The sequence below is a fragment of the Clupea harengus genome, chromosome 2 (assembly GCF_900700415.2).
Source record: "Clupea harengus chromosome 2, Ch_v2.0.2, whole genome shotgun sequence".
Lineage (NCBI taxonomy): Eukaryota > Metazoa > Chordata > Actinopteri > Clupeiformes > Clupeidae > Clupea > Clupea harengus.
In genome coordinates this window covers 14,785,204-14,809,343 of record NC_045153.1, presented here as the reverse complement: position 1 = coordinate 14,809,343, position 24,140 = coordinate 14,785,204, and the positions used below count along the sequence as shown (strand labels likewise).

General features: G+C 43.4%; 1 protein-coding gene across 2 annotated transcripts; it reads right to left on the bottom strand.

Moving 5' to 3' along the window:
- Positions 1-2,296: 2,296 nt before the first annotated feature.
- On the bottom strand, positions 2,297-24,057 carry LOC105908670 (cystathionine beta-synthase-like protein). Of its 2 annotated transcripts, XM_031583985.2 has the most exons (16): positions 23,938-24,057; positions 18,319-18,699; positions 17,670-17,776; positions 9,260-9,394; positions 8,685-8,764; positions 8,342-8,546; positions 7,832-7,923; positions 7,544-7,669; positions 7,338-7,422; positions 7,123-7,228; positions 6,599-6,676; positions 5,825-5,959; positions 5,269-5,377; positions 4,941-5,025; positions 4,655-4,741; positions 2,297-3,747 (listed from the first exon to the last, which is right to left on the bottom strand). In XM_031583985.2, the coding sequence occupies exons 2-16, from the start codon at positions 18,678-18,680 to the stop codon at positions 3,611-3,613; spliced, it is 1,929 nt and encodes a 642-aa protein (XP_031439845.1). In that variant the 5' UTR covers positions 18,681-18,699; positions 23,938-24,057; the 3' UTR covers positions 2,297-3,610. The 2 variants fall into 2 exon arrangements, with proteins under 2 accessions (XP_031439845.1, XP_012692680.2); XM_012837226.3 differs by lacking the exon at positions 4,655-4,741.
- Between the last annotated feature and the right edge of the window lie 83 nt (positions 24,058-24,140).

The window sequence follows — 24,140 nt, the reverse complement described above, 5'->3', positions numbered from 1 at the left end:
TTAATTACTCAGGAGGCACAGGTGAGACCTGTAACAGTCAGGAATCCTCTCCACGGCTGCAGTATCAAATATATTAATACTCCACCTTCTCCAGCGGCATGCTGCTGTGTATTTTAGTAGGTGTAATACATCAGTGGGCCTACAGTAAGCTAACGTATCATTGCAGTAACCTAGAGTTTGTTCTGTAGAGAAGGAGAGGTGGGGTGATATGCAGAGGGGCTGCAGCTTGGTGACTGTGGTGGTTAGGAGATGGTTAAGTGACCGTGAGAATAGTGCAGTTGGTGCAGTTCCTGACCTGTTTCAGGGACTGAATGTGTCTTTCATGACGTGAATGTGTGCTTTAGATAAAACACTGAGCAGTTGTGGGTTTAAGTTCTGAGAAGCGCTGCAAAGGGAACGTCAGCAGATGGTGTGTTTACAGAGCATAAAAGGCTCTCAGCATAGTGATGTATGTATGCGTTTCAACTGTAAAGTACCCGTCCACTTGGTGCTCTGGCTGTTGTTTTCCTGCAGGTGTGGAGGTGCTATTGTCAGTGAGGGGTCTACCTGTGCTGTCCGCCCCTCAGTGCTGTTGTGGCTGATGGACTCTTGGCCACGTGTGAGCTGGCAGAGCATGTTGCACGTGGCGCTCCCTTTTATCCCCCTCATTCACAATTTCCTGTTTTCTCGGATGACTAACACCATCCTGATGTGGCCCCCAAAGCAGGCCTTCCTCCACCGCCAGGTCCGCTGTTAGTCTGAGACATCTGAAGAACAACACAGCAGTCGGGGTGATCACCGCCAGGTCTGCTGTTAGTCTGAGACAGCTTAAGAACAACACGGCAGTCAGGGTTATCCCTGCCAGGTCTGCTGTTAGTCTGAGACAGCTTAAGAACAACACTGCAGTCAGGGTTATCACTGCCAGTTGCACTGATCTCGCAAACACTTGATTCTTGTTTGTTCTGTTGCTTCAGGTGTTCACTGGTGCTTTGAGCATTTTGGTGTAGTCCAATGAATTAAGGCTAGTTTGAGTTGCCATCTGTTGAACTTAAACTCTGCCAACAAGTCTGAACTTGAACTGATATTGTAGATAGTTGGGTTTATAAACCTGATTGAAAAACTTTATCATTATTGTTGTGTGAAACAAATCTATATTATTTTACATTATTTTTAATTCAATTCAATTCAATTTTTTCTTTATATAGCGCCAGGACAATACATTGTCTCAAGGCGCTTTACAGAGCCCAGAGCCTGGACACCCTTAGTGCAAGCACAATGGCAAAGCATGATGGGCACTGCATGATAGGCACTACTTCAGAAAAATAGGACTATTATGAGCTACCTCTACACAATCATGATCCTAACCCCTGTTGATCATTTGTCTCTGGCTGCCTTGCAGACTCTCCCTCGCTCCCCTTCCCCAACCCATGCCTCCTCCACCCATGCCTCCTCCACCCTGCCTCCGGTCTGTGGCCAGCTGGGTACAGTAATCCCATAACCCTAATGAGGAGAGGGGGCCAAAGGAGGCTTAGCAAATACCAACAGCCTCTCCTAACACTGGGGCCCCAGCGCTGGGTCTCAAACAGCAGGCAGGCAGGCCCTCCTCCAGTGCAGTGACTGAGCAGGGGGCGCAGTGATGACGAGGCACTGATGGAAGTCTGGCGCCACCAGCTGAATGCCTTGTTCCTCACAGTACGAGGGAACGACCCCAGACAACGGAACCGAAATTAGCCGACACAGGAACAAAGTGGGGTGGAAGGAGCCAAGCTGTTGCGCAGTATGTTCAGGTCATTTCTGGACATGTTTGGTATAAGCGACTTCCTGTTCATGCCATTAAAGCATTCAACACAACAGCAGCATTTGCTCCAGTGAGAGCAAACTCTGACCTGAACTTTTACAGGATACCAAGAGAAAACGGTTCCCTGTTGGACCCTAGGGGTTTTACTTACTGTAAACAGACGTCTTCACTCACTATTCACGGTCATTCATCCTTACTCATTCAAGTCAGGTAATATTTAAAAGATGTTCGATTTTCCTAAACACATAAGTTCACTAGAGCATATTATGAAGTTAATCATGTAGCAAGTCAAATATCAAGTTAATTATTATGAAGTTAATCACGTAACAAGTCAAATATCTGTTAAAAGTATAGTCACTCAGTGAGTAAATTATGTGAAGGTAACATTAACATTTCATGCAGTGCCTCTCAAGAATTGACATTGAAGCTGTGACCACTCTCTAAGAGCTGTTCTGATACTGCCCCCTAGTGTTGAAGGTGTGGAACACAGGTATGAAAAATACATTCATCTGAAGTTCATTTTAGGGAAAAAAAATATCTTTATTTCAAGCAAAGTTATGCAATGCCAAAGGTAATGTAGACATGGTACAGAACAAAAAGTAACAGTAAAATTCCCCCATAGGTCTGAACATATAAATATCAACTATAAAGCAGAAAGATGCCAAAAGCATTATGGACAGAGTAACTGAAGTCCTTAAAGCATAACGTCTACCCACAAAGATTTCCTTTCCCTAATATCAATCACACTGCATTACAATTCAATTCAATTCAATTCAATTCAAAATTCAAAACATTACCCATTTATTCAGTCCTATTTCAGATACATTTATTCATTTACATGTGGTCAAAAGCACAGCGAGTAAGAAAATAATCCCCCCCACCTCCCCATTCCATACAGAGACCTCTATAAAAGATCTGCCTGTACAAACCTTGTTACAAATCCTGTCTTTAAATACACCCGTCAAAACGAATACACTTTTTAAAAGATCTTGTCTCAATACAAAGACATAGAAAGAAATTAACCAACACAAGTCGCCCTGGTTGGGGGCTGGTGTCTCTGCCCATCTTAGTACTTGCCCCATACAGAGCACTTCCTTGACCCTGTCCGTCAGTCAAACAATACCTGTGTTGCCTTTTACAGTCACCAGGTGGCAGCATAGCCCTGAATGAATACCAGTCAGAAAACAACAATTAAGTAAGCCGTTTCTCTCCCCCCCCTGAATAACACCACTGTTTGTGAAGTGAAGTATGAGCTGTGAGTCTTTAGGATGGCCATATAAACAATACATTAGATATTTGGAAGTCTCAAAACAAAAAGACAAGCGTCTCAAAAGTATCAATTATATACACCTCTCAATGGGATCATGCGTGTCTGCTCCGGTGCTAGGCTTTGGTTCACTGAATTGCCAAGCTGACCTATTGCAAGAACTATTTTGAGTCCTGTGTATTACTCATGAGAGAATAAAATGCTTAAGTTAGGAGATTGCTGATTTTGTTGACCAAAGAACCCTTTTCATCAGGTAAGACAAAGTAAACTGATGCATTATACATATTTCTATATACATTCTTGTCTAAACAGTAATACAGTAATTTTGATAATGTTTTTTTTCTCAGATTTGACAGTAATAACTAGTTTTGGTGCAAGAAAATGTGAATATAAGGAGAGCGGAAATATTTGGAAATATCTGATCTGTCAAATGCAAAACATCGGACGATCTCCTTCACCTCAGTGGTTGTGAAGGTGTGTGTGTGTGTGTGTGTGTGTGTGTGTGTGTGTGTGTATTTATGAATATGTGTATGTGAAAATCTGTATGTGTGTGTAAATCTGTATGGTCACTGCTCGTCGGGCAGGGAGCACTCTGACAGCGTGCGTTCTCTCCTCTCCCGCGTGGCCACATAGTTGAGCAGGTCGATGGCCGTCACCACCCCAAACACCATCTGCTTCAGCACCGGCGAGTCGTCGGTCATGTCTACAGCATAGGGAGAGAGGAAGGGAGGAGTAAACAGGAGGATTTGAGATGTTGTGCACATGAAACAAAGAAAGCCAGAGACAGAGAGAGAAAATTAACCCAGAAACAACAGAACAAACAACAAGATGGAAAAAACAAATACAGAGTACAGAGAGAAAGCAAGGAAGGAGCAGGGCAGTCTTCGTACCCAATTCAAACTCAAAGCAATTAATTCCGATCAGCATTTAAAATTATTCCATTTTACATTTTTTTTTTAAACATACGGTTTCTGTAAACTGAACAGATGACAGACCAGGCTCTCACGAACTGGTAAAAACACTATTAGCCAAACAAAAGAACAGTCTACCAACTTGCAATACTGAAAAGTAAACAACGATTCCTAAATATTTGGTTTTAGGCAACCTGTTTTCAGCGTAATCAGGGCATATCACACTGTGCCCTTGAAGCCAGTTAACTGCGGGGCCAGAACAGGGCGCGTCCTTGGGGTGTCTGCCCAAAGCACCCTTATTCGGGCATCCAAAGCTCCTGAGGTGACAACATTTTCAGATAACAAAGGACTGCAAGAGTTAGAATGTGCCTAGACTTGTGGACTTTGTGAGCTTGTCAGCTAGAACATGGCAAACATGCCAGTCACACAAGATACACAAACACAAAGAATTGTATGTCCTTCATAAGCTAAACAAGGCTTGATAGCCATCAGAAACCAAAGGACCAAACTGAATCCATGTAACACAGTCTAAAGTCTGTCCTCACCTGTCGAACATATTTAAACTCTGAATAGAGCGGAGCAGTTAGCGGTTAAAGTGGCAATTAAATTGATTTGCAAGGCATGAGGCAAGGGTTAAAACCCCCAGGAGATGAGAAGTATATGAATGCCCTCAGAGCGAGGAGCACTGTGGCCACGCACCCTGCGAATTCTGCCCAGTGACCATGCAGGGCTCGGCGGACGGACTCATTGGGCAAGAGCTGCTGGCCGCAGACCCACAGTGGTCAGCTATAGACACAGGGGAAAGCACACGCTATGGGTCAAACTGCTTCCCGAACAGGGATCTGGAAGCCTCGTTGAATCTCTCAAAAGAAATAAAGGAAAAGGAACTTTGCCTTCTATGAGCCCATCCTGACTCTGTGATGGTGACGACCAAGAGGGGTTAGGAATGGCGAGGAAGAAGAAAAAAAACAAAAAAAACACTCACATTGGATCTGCTCATGCACCACTAGAGCAAAGTAGTCCGTCTCCAGGATACGAGAAAGTTTGCCCAGGTTGTCAGTCAGCCGCACCTGAGAAAAGCGAGCGAGGGTTAGATCCTGAGGGAGCCCAGCTGGGTAACATTAAAACGTCACCCTTTAGTGCTAACAAAGACAATATCTTGCCAATCTCCTTAAAAAAAAGCTTTAAAGTAAACTTACATGTAAAGCACACTAGGACATGGCCGCTTTCGGTGTTCAAATATGCCTTCTGTACAATATGTACAATGCCTGCCTGCACACACATTGTATGCAGTCTCACTCACAGATGCTCACCTGTTTAAACTGCTTGTACAGAACCTTGCTCACGGGGTCAGAGGGCCTGACCTTCCCTGCCAGCACTGAGGAGAGCATATTACCCAGCGTCACCATGCCCAGGATCACCCTACGGGAGGAACATGGGAACAGAACAGAATATGTATGAGGCAAATGACAGGCCTGAATTTAAATACTATTACCAGACAAGGGGAGGCAGACAGAATGAGAGGAAGACAAAGTAAAGGAAAAGAAAGAAAAAAAGAAAGATAGGAGAAAAAGAAAAAAAAAGAAAAAGAAAAAAAAAGAAAGAAAGTAAAAAGAAAGAAAGAAAGAAAAAAAAAAAAAAAAGAAAGAAAAAGAAAAAAAAGAAAGAGAAAGAAAAAAAAGAAAGAAAGAGAAAAAGAAAGAAAGAAAAAAAAGAAAGAAAGAAAGAGAAAAAGAAAGAGAGGGAAAGAGAGATATAGATAGATAAATAAATAAATAAATAAATAAATAAATAAATAAATAAATAAATAAAGGGATATTGGGAGTGATCCAGTGGTTGTATTGTCACTGCCTCAGGTAGAATTCTTACCCAGTCTGATCCACCACTGGAGCCTGGTCGAAGGCCTTCTCCTTCAGGATCTTGATGGTCTTCTGACAGGTGACTGTGGGCAGGACAGTCAGAGGAGCAGACAGATTCAGCACCTGCAGAGTAAGGTTCCACCACCTTGAAAGAGAGAGAAAGAGGAGGAGGAGGAAAGAGAATAGAATAAGAAATGATTCAGTACATTCACATACCACTTCTTAATATTCTATTGGAGATATCAGAGGTATTCCATCTGTGGAACCACTTTTAACCACATTCTTATCATGCTTCTCAAGCATGAGAGGAGGCCGCTTAAGGCTAGCAGCAAGTTTGGCATGACAGCTACACAAATCACAAGATCTGTTTCAGTGACCCACATGACCATGTTAATAGCATGACCCAAAAAACATGTCCTTGCCTACAGCATGTGACCGTTTAGAAAATCCCCCAACAAACCATACAAACTGTGGGGGGAGACAGTGGTACAGTAGGTAGAGAAGTCGTATAGTAATCAGAAGGTTGCTAGTTCGATTCCCTGTCAAAGCGTCCTTGAGCAAGACACTGAACCCCTAATTGCTCCTGATGTGCAGTGTGCCATCAGTGTAAATGTAAAATGTGTATACATAGTAAGTCGCTTTGGATAAAAGCGTCTGCCAAGTGACAATGTAAACTACACCACAGGACAGCATTCAGTAGCAATAATTTTTTTTTTCTCTTTCCTTCAGTTTAATTTCTGAATGGTGTGCACAGGCGCATACCTTCAGTGATGCCTTGACTTACCAAGGTTTCTTAATCATCAGGTCCTCAGGCTTCAGGAAGCCCTTCTCACACATCCACTTATCACTGAGGAATTTGGACCTGTGGAAACAAATAGCAGGTAGGATGATGAACTGTACATGCTTGTCATTCTGCTGCTAACACTCAAAGCACTCAAATAGGTGAAATTGCAGGGAAATGCCACACATTTTCAGAATAAGCCACTTGTTAAGAACCGATCAAATTCTTTCACAGTATTATGAAACAAAGCTGGCCATTGTCAATACACTTACCAGTGGAATGCACGTGTAATGAACACCACTGAGCACTAGGCAGCAGCAATACGCTAAAACGGTATGCTAAGGCCATACAATGACTGCCGCAGAAGAATCATCATTATCCAAAAGCCTTATCTGATCACAAAACCATTTACAACTAAAAGGGTACATGTTATCATTTCTAAAGCACTGAACACAACAACACGGCTCACACTGTAAGCAGGAGCGCTTGCCAGAGAACCACAGTGAGCGAGTGCAGTAAAGACTTACATGTAGTTGCGAATGGAGTCGGGCAGAATGACAACACAGCGCTGGCCCTCCTTCAGCTCCTTGGCCACCCTCACGGCAGCAGCCATGGCTGTACCAGAGCTGCCTCCTGGGGGCAGGAAAGGACGGAGGGGGGGGGGAATAACAAGTGATTAGTTTGTGTGGAGCACAGGTATTGAGGGAAAGAGATACACGGGCGAGAGGTGAAGCTGGCGTACCACACAGGAGTCCTTCGTCTCGGAGGAGCATGCGCGACATGGCGAAAGACTCGTCATCATTCGATTTGTACCAGCCATCAATCACCTGAACAGGGGACAGGGAGGAACACAAAAAAAAAAGTGTCAATTTCAATGTACCCATAGGAAAACCCTAAACTCAACAGAACTGGGCTTGTGGAGAGCTTCACAGACTGGGAGATACTCACAGATCGGTCCAGCACAGTGGGGATGAAGTCATAGCCAATGCCCTCGACCTCATACTGTGTCTTATTGGTTACATTCAGCTCCTCTGGTTCTGCCAAGATCGAGCCCTCAGGGTCCACACCAATGATCTAACACGGACAGGGAAACACGGAAACATCAATCCACTGTCTAGTATAAGCTAGTGAAATATGAAGAGGACGGCCATTTAAAGTAGTTTTGCTTAAAACTGATCGGAGTACTCAATGAGTAGTCATCAGAGGGAAAGACAAAATAGCAGTCTGGAGCTTCACCTTGATGTTGGGGCATCTTTCCTTCAGTTTGCGGGCGATGCCGGTGATGGTGCCACCGGTGCCAGCTCCTGCCACCAGCATGTCCACCCTACCTGCAGAGGAGAATGTGAAGTGTTATCAGTACTGAAGCTTTTGGGTCATCTTTTTTAGGGGCGCAGAAATAACAAAAAAACTAAAAACAAAGAGCTCTACAGGCCCTACGCAAATCTACGCAGTGCAATGCCATTTCTTGTGATTCATACTTAGAGCAGAGAAAACAGACAATATAATGTAGGGAAATTGCTTTCCCTGTATTTATTTTCACTGCATTATTTAATGTAGTCAAGTGCTGCCTTCCCCCCCTGGACGTTCCGGCTCCGATATAAACACAAGCCTCACCATCACACTGCTCAAAATGCTTTCCCTGTATTTATTTTCACTGTATTTTCCTCTGTGTTATTTAATGTAGTTAAGTGCTGCCTTCACCCCTTGGACGTTCCGGATCCGATATAAAACACCTATAGGCCTCACCATCACACTGCTCGAGGATCTCCTCCGCGGTGGTGTCGTAGTGGGCCAGGGGGTTGCTGGGATTGCGGTACTGGTCCAGGATGTGGGCATTGGGGATCTCGTTCTTCAGCCTCCAGGCCACACCCACGTGAGACTCCGGGGAGTCGAAGCGAGCTGCGGTGGGAGTGCGGACAATCTCCGCGCCGAGAGCACGCAGGACGTCCACCTAAAACACAAACACACACACACGCACATAAATACATGCCTATTAAATGTACTCACTGATCACAATCTTAAGAGGATTAACCTACTCACTGAACATTCACAGGTTTAAAACACTCGCACAAACACACAAACACACTACCTTCTCCATGCTCATCTTCTCAGGCATGACGATGATGCAGCGGTAGCCCTTCACGGCGGCAGCCAGGGCCAGACCGATGCCTGCAGAGGGGACGGAGAGGGAGTTGAGTCCATGGCCACAAACAAGACAAGCAGACTCTATGCGTCTGTCTCAATGTGTCTACACACAACTGATGTTCACATGCTTGTCCTACTCCCACTTAATAAGCATATAGATGTGCAGTGGGACTGCCATGTTAGACATGACAGCACTAAATGGTATGTAAGGGTTGAGTGCCTGGCTTAACGTGGGGATATATGGGGGAAAAACAATTTCTTCCCGGATAAGCAGGATTTGGCTGCAACCGTAAATAAATATCACAGTAATACTGGTGTCCAGGTCACGGTTGTGCCTGATTAACTATGATCAGATGTACTGTATTAGGTCAGGAAGAGAAGGAAAGTCCTGCAGGAGAGTAGCTCTCCCTGGGAGTAGCGTGAGTAACACTGCCTCTCTCTCTCTCTCTGGGGAGGCAGGTCACGTTTGAGGCCTAGCTCTGGGGGGGGGGGGGGGGGGGGGGGGGGGGCGGCTCATACCCGTGTTGCCAGAGGTGGGCTCGATGATGGTGTCTCCGGGTTTGAGGATGCCTTCCTTCTCCGCGTCTTCCACCATGCGCAGACTGATGCGGTCCTTAACACTCCCGCCGGCATTAAAAAACTCGCATTTTGCCACTGTGGACGAGAGAGAGATGGAATGACATTAAAAGAAAGAAAAAATAAGGTATACAGAGACAGGTAAACTCAAACAGTAGCCTGTGTGTACCTCTTATCAAGTATCGACACACCACTACATGATAGAGAACTGTTCCCTTATGACGTGTCCTTCAAAACAAAACAATAATTTCCAGTGTGTACAAAACAAAAAGACAAATAGAGCCATAGCCAACGCCCTCTGTATATACCGTAAACAGATCACTCATGCACCTGTCTAGACCAGGATATAAAAGAAGAATTTCTGAAATCTCTTTACTTCACAAAACCTACAAAATGGACAACACCTGACCGTAGGATTTCACTTACAGAGACCTGGGAATTTTAAGGGATCAAGACGATGTACAATTGTGAGAACCGATGAAGGAACAAAAGGGTCACGGAAAGGTCTGTGAACTCACTCCTCCTCTCAAAATCGCACACAAAGGCCAGTTGGCACACATGCGTTAAGCAGCGCAATCCAGAGGAGATCAGATAGCCAAAGACAACAATCCAGCTCACATGAAATTTCCAGAAATCTCAAACCCCCGCTGATTCTGAGCTTTGTTAAACCATTTCAATCAACTGGGGCTTTGACCTGACATTTAGCCTCAGCAAGCACAAAAAAACAGGCTTATTCGGTTTAGCCTAGAGCTGGTGTGAGTGGGTCATCCACAGGAGCAGTGAACTCGTTCACCTACACGGGCACCCAAAAGTGCTGCGGCTGCATTCGCTCATTCATTTCATTCGTTCAATCCACCTCCCTAAGTCAGTCATCTCGTTAAAACTGCAGTATGCTAATAGTAATGCAACTTACATCTGCTGTTTACCACACACACACACACTCTGTTTTGCTGAGCTACCCAAGCCCACTTCTATGCAGACACATGGCTTAATGAGGCTCCTTAGGGTTTTGCAGCCCTTTTCAAGCCTCTTATTATTGAAGGCAACATCCAAAATTGACTCCAGACACGCTCACGCAAACAAACAACGGTTTCTAGAACATACCTCCTTATCTGAGAGACCCGAGGATACGATCTCAGACAAGACCTGGGTGCCTGCCAATACAATCCTCACCTTGGTAAAATGCTAAAAAAAAACAATACAGAGAGTTATTTTAACCCTGGCTCTACCAGACCCAACTCATCAACCACCCTGATGATTGCACCCTCCGCCAGTCCTGGTCTTCCTCACCTCCTAAGCCTAACTCCCTATGGCAGGCCCAGTATCCCCAAACAGGTGCGGAGGCCCTGGCCAAGTTTTTTTTTTAGCATGAAACTGATGGTAATAAGGTTGACATGTGAGATGGAAATCAAGGACATGGTGACCTGGCTGACCTCGGTCACAGTAATGCATGAAGACACGCAAGTTGACAAGACCTCAGTGTCATTAACGCTGGAAGATGTTCCTGTCATTAACGCTGAGGAGATGTTCCCGTCATTAACGCTGAGGAGATGTTCCAGTCATTAACGCTGAGGAGATGTTCCTGTCATTAACGCTGAGGAGATGTTCCTGTCATTAACGCTGAGGAGATGTTCCTGTCATTAACGCTGAGGAGATGTTCCCGTCATTAACGCTGAGGAGATGTTCCCCGCCACTTTTTTGCAACCAGTTCCCCAACCACTTTTGACAACTGAAAATAGAAAGCTTCTCAAACTAAGTTAGGGTGACCAGACGTCCTCTTTTACCCGGACATGTCCTCCCTTTCGAGACCTAAAAAATGCATCCGGCAGGGATTCCAAAATCGTCCAATCATTCCAATTTTGCCTCGTCGGATATTTGTGTTTCTCTGGGTCTTTCATAAATTAGTTATTACGCCCTTGCAAGTTTCGGACAAGGTATCTCCCTTTAGTTTCCACCTTCTTGCGCGAGCTATGACTAGAGAGAACGGTCATTGGTCGACCGCCTTGTCAGTGTTGCCAGATGTACGATAATTATCCCCCAAATACCATCATTTTGAGCCTCTTCGCCATTTCCAATCTGGCAACACTGAGCACCTTGTCGCCTCCACTAGTTGCATTGTTTACAACAGCACATGACATCTGCATGTGAAAAAGATGTAAAAACGTCCTCACGGGGGAGGGGGCGGGAGTCATCTGCATGTCAAAAAGATGTCAAAACTTCGTTGCGGGGGAGGGGGCGGGGTAGTGTATAGCATGCCGTCCTTTTTTTCACAAACTCAAATCTGGTCACCCTAACTAAGTTCTTCATCACCAGCTGATAGGTGAAAATCCAATACACGAAAATGAAAGTTGTGTCAAGTTAAGAGTGTAAAATGTTACAATGTAGCCATTCTTCGATGACCCCCCCCCCCCCCGTCAGAAGCAATTGACTTTGTACAAGTGCTAGCCGTCCATCTAAATGACATGCTTTTCTATCAAATGTCAAAAACATTGTCTTCCTGGCGTTATGTGGTAATGCTCTAACAGAGATTTACTACAATCGCAATTTGGGTTCTTTTTGCCAAGTCATAATTAAAGAAAGTGTTGCTGTGCTTAAAAAAAGAAAGTTGGTTTTAGTGTGATGACACTAGCAACTCTGGCCAGGCTAATCTCGAACTAGCCAGATCATCATGTCTAGCAAACAATATGCTTCATAACTGATAAAAGTGGACTTAACTGTGTGATGTGGTTTTTTTAGTGGACCAAATAAAGGCAAGATACTTAAAGTTGAAATCAGAGTCTCCGCTGTGAAGTGCAGGAGTTGATGTTTGGGCGTCATACGTGGGCATACACTTGGCACTGATAGACTACTGGGCGTCATAGCCATTTAGTAAATCCCTCTTGCGGTCTGAGTTCAGGGAGTGGGCATAGACACTATATGACCGCTTACTACTGATGTGACAGAAGTCGATAAATGCCCTGAAGTCACATCAGTCCTACCATGTTTCGTTAGGCCCCGATTTCATTGACGGGCAACAAGCAAAGCAACGGCAGACGCTGCATTGCTCATTGCCAATTGTATCTCTACAAGGAAACAGACCCCTGTCGGGGTTTACCGGAGAACCAGTAGTGACAGTATTGTGAGACATGACAGTTTATATGTCTGATATACTCAGTTTAGGGGTGGGGATGAGCCTTAGAATTCGCTCTTAATGAAGATGGACACGCATATGCCTGCACACAGTCACTGTTGGCAGTGGGAGTTCTTCCACGCTGTTGAGGAAACCGTAGGCTGCTTTTCATCCCACATTCAGCGTGCTGTAAAGCCAGACTGTTGCGCCGCCTCATGTCGCCTGCGTCTTGACCAAAAAGTTGCCCTTGAACACACCGCAAAGACTACAGCCAACGGCCAACTAGCACGTATGTTCTGCAACGGTGTGAGCCTCTCCATACCAAGCCATAAGCAAAGCAGCCACTCTGGTTCATAATTCACGGTTTCATAATATAGCTACTTCTAATCAAGAATATGTCTGCATCAATCAGAAGTTGCAAATGGCACTGGCGTTGTGGTCTTGGTCTTTTTGTTGTAAGAAAAGAAAGGAAGAGGCGAAAAATACGAGAAATCATGGATAGGGCTGCTACGGCAACAGGCACAAGGGGCTTTCCTGAACCTGTATTGAAAGGTCGCTGGATCGAAATGCTGTATCCATCCAACTGTGTGACAAGAGCAGTATCTTCTGCAGGCCTGCCCCTCATAAGTTGTTCTGGCCCACCGGCAATGGCTGTGCAGGGCAAGAAGCAATCAGCTGGAAGGGAAGCCTTTGCAGTGGCTTTCCAGGAGCTCTGTGCGTACTCCTAGAACACAGGTCAAGCTGGAACCACCGCAGAGGGTGTTGGGGGAGCTTTGGCGTAGGCACCGATTCCAGTTGCTTGTCTAGGTCTCATTGGCAGTGGAGGACTCAGGCAGCTTAACCTCAGACAGTATCCACCTCTAGGACAGCCGGAAAGTCTTTCAATTCCAGCAGCTCCTGCAGAGACTGTGCAGACCCAGGAGAAGGACCGCTCCAGCGCATCGTCCTCTGCGCCACCCTCCAACTCCTGACTGGGAGAGAAAGAGCAGCACGTCGCCCACATGCTGACTCTGCTCCCGAAGCCTAGCAGGAGTGCCTAGCCCCCAGTCTGATCAAGCACATGTTTCACTGGGCACTGCAGTGCAGGAAGGATATTGCCAGTAGCGTAGCTGCAGAACCCATAGGAAGTATAGTATATCGTTTTAGGGAATGACGTTTTGTCAATGTAGAGTTCTGTAGTCGTTGGCCAATAACTGACAGAGATAAATGGCACCCGTTTTCAGCATGTTTTAACATTTTAGGTTTAAAGCCCTACACAAATCCCAGTATCTCATCGTACTAGCAGAGGTCATTCTAAGTCCCATTTACTTTCCCCAAGTCCCATTTATGTCCCCAGCACTTTTCAAACCAAACCAACAGAGCCACCATGGGCAGAATGATGTAATTTGCAGCAGGAAATAGGAGAGCAAGTTAGCCAACAGCTCGGCTATTCGACCAGCTGCCATGCTCGTCATGGTGGAAATATGGCACAGAGGACGATAGCATGGCAGTGGCAATGATGGAAGTTCAACAGTGTACTGCTAAAACCTTTTTTAATAGTTCACTCTATGGGGTGTGTCTCAGTGCCTTCCAAAGACCCAGAGTGGCTGATGACTGATGTGGAACTATTACATTCTGGCACTTCAGATAGATAGGCCAAATAATCGCTGGAGTAACAAGAATGAAATTACCTCTGGGAGTGGAGTCTCCGGAGGCAGAAAAGTATCGGTTCTCAAACTTTTTGAGGCTAGGGGCCCCTTACAGGCGAAACTAATTCCAAAGACCCCCCTCCTAATTGTAAAGCATTATATTCCGTGTGTTCTGTAATCAAATGATGCTTTAGCTTGACTGGCTTCATTCAATAGCACCTGAAGACACATGATGCATTTTGGTCTCCCGCCGCTGTCCTGAATAAAGCCAAACTCGATATCTAAGTATATTTTCTCAATTAAGCTAGCTTGGGTTTTGCATCACCTGATGTGGAATGACACAAACTAACCAAGCTGAACAGCAACCGTGATTGTGACATCACATCAATCCGTCATGAATCAAGTCAGAGTTTCTATTTATGGAGTTAGATTTGTTTCATAATTCACAAACAAACGAAACGCGATTCAAACAAACGAAACGCGATTAAAACGAACAAACCGCGATTCACAAACAAACCAAACGCGATTCACAAATGTATTTCATGATTCACAAATGTATTTTGTGATTCACAAATAAATGACCCCATGACATACCATGCGAGTTACAAATCCCTGCATTCATCTGTGTGGATTTTTGGAACTTTCCTAACGCGTTTAGATTCACAAATGCATTTTTTCTAAAAGATATTCTCTGCAGCCTATCAGATCTCTTCCAATTTTAGCCAATCACATTATAGTGTCTATGTGGACTACAAACCACCCGTCATGGTTACGGACATTGTCCGAGATCATGAGCAATGGCATCTGGTAGCTGCTCACCAAATGTTAGTGAAATATAGCTTGTTAATCCTATTAAACCGATTATCATACGTGGTTGAATATTCTTGAGACTGGCAGGATCCATGTTTAGTCATTTTAAGTGTTCCCTAGGCTAACGTTTAGCAAGCTAGCTAGTCAATGTCTAACATAACATTGGCCTTGCTAACATGGATAGAGCTACGCTTGCTGAATTCGTTTGCTCTCTAGCCAGGTAACATCTTACATGGGACTTTTAGTGAACAGATCATTAAAACGATTTTTTTTCCAAAGACAGCTCCTGCAAGTCAAGTGGAGGCAGCAGCACATGTTCTTGTGCAAGCCCTAGCTAGGAATATTTCCCCAATGCCAGAGAGACGAGCAGCAGAGAGCATAGCTAGGGCTGTAACTATGGCCCCTACCATACCTAATGCCGCCAATACTAGGGTGAGACAGGCTATGAGAAGGTAATAAATACACAGTGCACAGACACACATAAGGTGCTTCAGAATTCTACGGAATATTAGCCTAAATTCGAATGAATGGACCATCCCAGCATTCAGATGTCTGCAATAATTTACATTGGTCATTTCATGCCCAATTTCTAGCTACCGATGCTTAACTACCAAGCTACTGCCACACAATTTTATTATTTTGACATGCCACACAATTTAACCATGTAAGATGTGGCTAGAGAGCAAACATATGCAGCAAGCGTAGCTCTATCCATGTTAGCAAGGCCTAGCTTGCTAAACGTTAGCCTATGAAACACTTAAAATGACTAAACATGGATCCTGCCATTCTCAAGAATATTCAACCATGTATGATAATCGGTTTAATAAGATTAACAAGCTATATTTCACTAACATTTAGTGGGCAGCTAACAGGTGCCATTGCTGTGATCTCGGACAATGTCCATAATTATGACGGGTGGTTTGTAGTCCACATAGACACTATAATGTGATTGGCTAAAATTGGAAGAGATCTGATAGGCTGCAGAGAATATCTTTTAGAAAAAATGCATTTGTGAATCTAAACGTGTTAGGAAAGTTCCAAAAATCCACACAGACGAATGCAGGGATTTGTAACTCGTGTTCGTCAGGTTGCAAACAAAAGTCATGGGGTCATTTTTGTGAATCATAAAATACATTTGTGAATCGCGTTTCGTTCGTTTGAATCGCGTTTCGTTTGTTTGTGACTCGCGTTTAGTTTGTTTGTGAATTATGAAACAAATCTAACTCCATATCTATTGGCCCAAAGTTAACGTGGGTGGGAGTAATGGAAACAATATGCCTGTTCTATTGGCGCAAATGGTCCCCCATCTGTAATGCATTTTGAATGATATAGCACAGTTTTATAATTCATAGAAAATAATTTTGCAGACCCCCTGGCTATGGGTTGTGTACCCCATTTTGAGAACCACTGCTTTAATGTATTCCAGTAACTGAACAAAGCACAGTAAAAATGTATACCTAATTTGTACTCTTAATTCACTCTGGAAAAATGCATGGATAAATGTAATGTAAATTGCATTTAAATTGCATTCACAGATATTTTTACTCAATGTCATCTGTATTCTCTGCATTGGCCTACTGACTGTGTTTGAACAAGCAAGCACACACAAACCCCCCTCCACCTACACAAATACACACCCTTCCACGTACACACTCGCACACCTCCTTATCCTGACAGTCAGGCACACCTGTTACTTTCCATAGAGCACACAGCTGAGAGGCTGAAATCTGACCCACCCCTCACACACCCAACACGCCCGCCCCCGTCCCACAGCACACACGTGCGCAGACATAACTCCCAACCCCCCCTGCCCTCTTTCTCTGCAAGTCACTCACTCACATACACAAACACATGCCGCAGGGCAGAAACGCTTCCTCCTGCAGACTCCCATGCCGTTGGCCTTATTATACTTTCTAGAGTCTACTTAGAGCTGCGCATGCGCAGTTGGTGCCCTTGTAGTAGTGGCCGCACAGACCTCACAAAAAATGTAAGGGTACATGGTAATTTGCACAGAGCCGCGTGTACACTCTCTGACAAAATGTACATCAATCGTACCCTGGCGGAACCTTGCGCACTCATGAACACGTCAATTGGCATAACCCCTCCACAACCCGCACTGGACCTTTGTGCCTTCATGAGCTTAGAGACCCAGGGTCAGTGTGCCAGGAACAGCTTCCATTTACGCCCTTCTTACAATAGCTTATGGAATTGCCTTGCTCAAGGGGGGGGGCAGCTAAGGCTATCAGACCAAGGACATTCTTCTGCTCAGAAAGCAGGAAAAAAAGCTCATTAACTCAATCGTGTTCTGGTGGGACTGTTAAGTCTGGTTTATGGTAGGGTGTCACTAGGAGCTCCATTGAGAAATGCTAGAAAATGGATATTCTTATCAGGTGTTTTCTAAGAAAGATACTGTGGGAGGGTGTCACTTTGATCTCCATTAAGAAGTGCTAGAAAATGGATATTCTTATCAGGTGTTTTCTAGGACAGATACTGTGGGGGGGGGGGGGGGGGGGGGGGGGGGGGCATAACATGGGGCATAGTATGTTTCTGCCTTTTGAATTTTGGCATATTTGTACGAGAGACCAAAATAATCTAGTTCCCTTAATTCCCAAGTCACAAAGAGATGCAAAAAAAAATTAAAAATTAAAACCCACATACTTCCGAGGAATATTCAAAACGTAGTTCCTAACTGTCTGCACTGCTGGATTTCTAGGGAAAACCACCAAAAAACAGGAAGTGAAGCCATCTTTGCAACACTACTAAGCAATCATTTCTTGAAACAGTATCTGAATACAACAATACTTACAGAGTTCACACTTCAGACCAAATTCCTTGGATATCTTATTTATGCGGACAAGAGGGGTGTCTCCAATTCTCCTCAAGATGTTAGGCAGGATGCCGGGAGGTTTTGTCCTGAAGCAGCAATGGAGAACGCACAGTTGTACATCACCAGTGAAGTCACAAAAATCACACAAATGTTCACCGTTCCAAGGGTACTCTGGTATTTTTAAGTTATTCAGCTTACTCTTAGCACCAGTACAGTAATTAAGGGTTTGCTTAATTAAGGGTTTGCTTAAAGCCTTTCAAATTCAGGGCGGTATTTTCAAAGTTATGTAACGCTCACATTGATCGGGGAAGTGTGTCATGTGACAGAGTGAGCAATTACACCACTCAAAAGAAGAAGTGGGAGAGGTGTTTATTTCTGGCTTGGCAAACTGGTAGCATAAAAACTGCAGTCTCACCGTGACACGGTACTTCCTTAAGTACACACCTCCTTAAGGAAGTACTGCATCGCAGTGACTCGGCAGTTTTTGGAAGCGCTCAGACAGGAACAGCCTAGACAATGACTTCCATAACCCAAAACAAGACAAAGCAAACTACTGAAATAATGGGCATCAGGAAAACCTGCAAAAACCTGTAAGGTTAATACTTTGTTCCCTTTAGCTGAAGGATACCTTTCTGCGTGGCTGTGAGGGGAACCCGTGTTGGGGCCCCCCAGTCTCCAGGTGCATCTGCTGGGCAGGTCCGGCCGAATCCACTGCCTCTCCATTGGTCCCTCTTCTTCGTTCTCCTCCTCTGGATCAAGCGGCGTATGCACCTTGGCCAGGCCGTTGCCTTCTCCATTCGTATGTCCGTTTGTGGCGAGTTTGTGACCACCGTCACCATTCAGCATGGCAGCCACCTTCATTTTGGCCTCGCCTTTTAAGATGGCTTCCTCATTGGTTTTGCCATCACCGTTGAGGAGCATCATCTTGGCAGCATGGGGGCAGATTTTGGCCAGGCTGCCATTGTCTGCACTGGAGGGTACGGAGGGCATGGCTCACCTGTTTTGCAGACTTAGACAGAGAGGAAGACAACATTAGATTCTGAATCTAAAAAACTAATGACAAAAACACAGTTAAAATACCTTTCCACAGGAAACCAGCTAAAACATGTGAATGGTCTATTCAGAGAAGTCCCAATATTTTCATGGAAGTATTACGCAACAAAAGCCCTCAAGCTGGCTTCACTGGGTGGAGGCTACTGTAAACTTCTGTTTGAATAAAGTGAGCCTATCACTCAGGCTATTACATAACAGTGACTAATCAGGACAAGCTGGAGCAAGCTGCACGCTGCCAAAATTCCACTCCGAATTCATCTACCAACCCCCCCCCCCACACACACTTTCCCACTTTCTCGTGCCCACCCCCAATAGACAGAGACATCTACCTCACGCTCATAAATAAAATGACATAAGATACTCACTAGCCATATATAGGTTGTGTAAGACAGATAAACACCTCTGTCCTTCACATGACCATATTCTATCTAAATTAATTTGAGGATGGTACCAAAACTATTTGCCTATTAAACCATACCTCAAAAAGTGTCAAATTGTTGCATAGTGTTACTTTAAGACAGTACAAGATAAATATACACAAAATGAATAATAATTGAAATCACATTTTATCTTTTAATTATATTACTTTCTTCTAAATAAAGTACAAAGTACATAAAGTAGAATTAAAACAGTAGCAGTAGCCCCAACTGTGTGTTTATCTCTTTGGAAACCCAAGATGTCACTTCCCCATCAGAATGACTAGAGGTCTACTACCAGAGTTAAAGTACTGTAAGAACAGAGTTCAAGTGTTAGGCAGTATGCTCACTACAATCGCCGAGATTTCAGCCTTGGTCTTTGGTTTTGTAGAGCCTAAGAGTCGAGGTGTTTAATAATACTAATTCTGTTGTTTTTATTTTCCAAAATTTCTATTTCTATACAATTGTCCTTGTATCTGTATCATCTGCATAACTATGAGAATCAATGTTGTTGTTCTTAACAATCTGGCCCAAAGGCAGCATATAGAGATTGAACAGAAGAGGTCAGAAAATGGATCCCTGGGGCATATAGGTTGCCATGTGTGCCAATATCAGAAACACAAGGAAATGTATTAAGACAAATAGTGACGTAAAACACAACTTTCTTAGAAGAGCTGACAATGCACCTTGGCTCTGAATAAGATGTACTACATTTACTTTGTAGGTAACTAACTACTCTTGAACTTTTTTTTTTCTCCCTTGTTTTATTGTGTGGTGTTGTGTGTTTGCTTGTCCCAGTGTTATTATTGAGTGTCTTGAGTGTCTACTGTCTTTGTGTTTGAAAGCTCAATAAAGATACATTGATTAAAAAAAAAAAAAAAAAGAAAAAAATGCTAACTGCCAAAATTCCAATTAAAATTGATATGATAGCCTATAACGAGGAAACAAATTACCCCATGCTACAATCTGGACAATGGAGAAAGAGTTCAGTTTAAAAACAAACCTCTTAAAAAGTTCTAAGGAGTGGCAAAATCCCACAGTGAATTCCTCATTCATGTTACACTGCAACACAAATAGTATCCTAATGTCTAGATAAAAATTGAATGTTTAGTTACAGTGCAATATCCTGTCTCTTCAACCTGACAAGAAAGATCTTATATGCAAGATGATGCGGGCAACAACCCCAAGGACACTCAGCAAGCCGTGATAATTTGAGTTCTGCTATGGCAAGAGGGAAAAACTGAAGATAATGTTAAGGTTTCCAAGGATATTCAAAGAATATAGCTTGAAGCAAAAGTGGATTCCTTCTAGTATCCACGCAAACTAACAATGAGTTGTACTGACCTAGCCCTAAATACACTTGACACGTTTACATTCCAAGCTGAAAACTAGACTACTGCATAGAGGAATACATGCAGCAACCCAAAGCTGTGCATGGTTACGTGGCAGTTAGCATCAAAACATTGCCTTTTACTACAACTGCTATTTTTAAAATGGCCCTTCAGATTAAGATGACGCATTTGAAACCTGAGCGCACACACATACACGCAGCAGTCACAGCACTGATGAGATGGTTCCATGTGTTCAAGGCTGTCTATCTGAGCTGTATCTGTTGGTATACACTCATTGGAATTCATTAGTAGTAGATTTGTTCAGCAAATCAATACATTCCAAGCCAGCTATGGCATTATGATGTCACACTCAGACATAGGAATTCCATTGGCTATGGTCACACATCTGGCCTGGATTATAGAGTATGCGAGTAGACTTGAATTTTGTAGTTTTTAGTGCTAGCATTTGAATACTTCCTGATTTCAAAGAGAAATTCCCTTTGGAAAACTGTATGGGTTTTCACAGAATCTGCAAAAATAAGGTGTGAGCACAATAACACTACTAATTAGGCAAACCGTTTGGGGAGTTCAAATGTAATTATCGGTTGGTCCCCAATTAATAAAGCTAATCATGGTTAGCTTCTGCTTACTTTATGAAATTGGTGACTCAGTAGCCAAGTAACTTGCTTCGTAGTTCATTTTTTTTTATGTTAGCAGAAGGAGACATAATGTCTATGCAGACAACATACACATGCATTTTATTCAACAGAATCGAATGCAGAGCCTCTCAAGGAATAATTTAACTTCCACAGGCATTTGTTGATTTTCCAAAACCCCATTCATTCTCTCATAGGGACATTTTCAACAAGCCGGACCTTGCAAAAATGCTAATCCGCAGCAAAATGACAACTGATACTTGCACACTCCTTAAAAGCTAGGGCTAATAGAACCATACCTTAGTCGGTAAGGACAAAAACACAAAGGACAAAGCACTTGCGAGATAGTCCTCAATGAATGGGTGTGAATAAAAAGCTAAAATAATTATTTACACCTGCTTCAGGCCAAAAAAAGGGCTATATTGTATCAATTATACATTATACATCAATTGAAAAACCACTAATGTGTTTTGGTGATTGCCCCCTATAATAGCTAGCATTCTGCTAATGTAATTTATTGGTTGGTTTGCTCAGGCTTGTTATGACCCACTGTATTCTGGTGGCAAGTGTTTGGTGCTTATATGATTTGTGGAGACTATAAACATCAAAATAGAGAATATAGTGTTAAGTGCCCAATTATGAATGAAAGCATACCATTTGTTTTTGAGTTAGTGGATTCACCTAGGGTTAGCCTTTAGCTTAGTACAGTCTTTTTACATGGCGAAAGCCATAGACGGTTCGCCCACATGGATATAGATAAAGTAGCTAGCCTGGCTGCAAACCTAGCTAGCAATAACAAATTAAGTGAATACAAAAACTCATGTGCTATATTGTTAGGTTTTGTTAGCTTGCTGGTCAACAGGTGTTGCCTGAGCCTCTGGTTCGGAGCATTTTTCTCCGAACCAGAGACATTAAGCCAAATCTAAAATTACTCGTGAAAATCCCTTGGTTGTCATTTAAACATGTTGAACTTGCTCAGACAAACATTGAACCAAGGACCAGTCTATAACTTTATGCTTGTCCTAAGATCCTACTTCCAGTACTGACACACCCTCTCGATGTCGCAACTCGGGTATCATAGAAAAATGTGAGTTTCAACTTAAATCATTCCTTGGGTTTGAACTCTGTCTTTTCTTACCTGTTTGACCATTCTTGTGCTTGTAATTACGATATTCCCAATTGCACACGAAGGCCACATTAGTTAGAGGGTTGTGCATGCCCACACAAGTGGTTCACAATGAGTGAGGTCACCAGCTCCACTTAATCTAATTCTTTATCTAACCGACAGCCTTAACAAATTTGAAACCAGTGCTGTTCTTATTAGTATGGTGCGATTTGTCTAAAACAGAATAAAAATTCCCAGGAATGAAAAATGTATACTTTATATAAAGAAGATAAGAACCCTGAGCCAAAGCTCACCCCCATTCATTTTGGACTCTCGTAAGTGCCCCCTACGAAGCACAGAAGCCCTGAGTGTTCTGCAGCATTAAGAAGAGGAAATGTGCCAAATAGAGCAGCCTATGCTATATGACATGACTGGATCACCTGTATTTACTGGACAAGTCGTAAAAGTTGCCGGTTAGTGTTTTATTGCTAGTCACCAGTAAAACAAGCCTGTCACCTCACTTTAGGTAACTTGGATGTAACTTGTTATGGTAACAAAATTGCATTATGAGGCAGTATTTTTTGTTCTGGGGATTTTTCCCAGGAAAAAAACGTTATGTTTTGGCACGGCCTACATGCAAAGTTGTGACCCTCTGGTCTGCATCAGGCCAGAGTGTATGGTTAGTACACCTCACAAACGTTTGTACAATTGTTGCAGTAATCTCCTTCTGTGCTATGCTCCTGCATTGAATGGTCAATAGAGATGCAGACAGAGCTGCCACTGGTGTCTCCAGCTCGTTCATTTATCATATGCGACAGGTTACAAAATACCGAAATTAGACCAAATGCACCATGTGCCAGCGGAAATGGCGTCATTTTTTACGAGCGCCGCCATGCGTAAGAACAGGAACGGAAGGTATACATTTCGCTTAACTTCATTCAAAAGTTAGATAGTAAATTGAGAGATAACAGCTATGGTACAAAGATATTATTCACAAAGATATAATTCGAATTCATGTCTATTTTTACATTTAGCCTTGCTTGTCCTGAGACGCCACTGTGACACATTTAAACCAGCTGCTGATACAACCCATTACATTACATTTTATAGAGACGCTAACAGCACGTCTTAACTTTAAGTTGGCTATACCAGCATCAATTCAGTGTTACCTGGACACCAATGTTACTGGACTCCCATAAGTAATAAAGTACACATTTTTAGAGACACTTTCATGACCTGATGTGTAATTTCACGGTTTTGCCAGTGTTCATCATAACTGTTCACCTCTATTACACATGCTAATCCATGTTTTGAGTGCTGCAGTCAGTTGATGCAATCGTAACATTTATCCTCGGCACCACATGCTTTACTGGTGGTGATGCTCAGACGTGACGTCAGGGGTATTTCATCATATTCGTTTCCTCTCCAATGCGATCAGATACAGTTCAAAATGTATAGAACATGTATTAATCCTATCACGTCCTAACAAGATCTCCATCAGGATGGTGGTCTCTAAATATATGACGACCATAGTATCCCTTTATTGGAAACCAAAAATGCTGGCTAGCGCTGTCGACCTCCATGTGTAACGAGTACGTACGGATGCTGTGTGGAAACTGTGCGATGAGAAACAAAAACAATTTTAGAGAATACCTATTTTAGACTGAAAACAAGAAAGCAACTCACCTGTTGTGTCGATGTATATCAAAAGTGTTCAGCGGTGTTAACTAACAGCAACGGCGAGCTTCCGTAAAATGTCAAGGATACACTACTGCTGGTCGGTTCACATGCGTTAAAGAGACAAACCTTTGTCCAATCCTAGATCAGCACCAGAGACGTTAAAAGGGAGGGACTTAGTCAGTACGCCTTGTTTGGCGTAGCCTACGCGT

Excerpts from the sequence above, each read along its gene's own strand:
- LOC105908670 (XM_031583985.2), bottom strand. The coding sequence starts at position 18,680 with ATGCCCTCCGTACCCTCCAGTGCAGACAATGGCAGCCTGGCCAAAATC. Across the intron at positions 6,677-7,122 it reads GACTCCATTCGCAACTACAT|GTCCAAATTCCTCAGTGATA; the intron begins GTAAGTCTTTAC and ends TTGTTTCCACAG. Across the intron at positions 5,960-6,598 it reads CTGATGATTAAGAAACCTTG|GTGGTGGAACCTTACTCTGC; the intron begins GTAAGTCAAGGC and ends CTCTCTTTCAAG.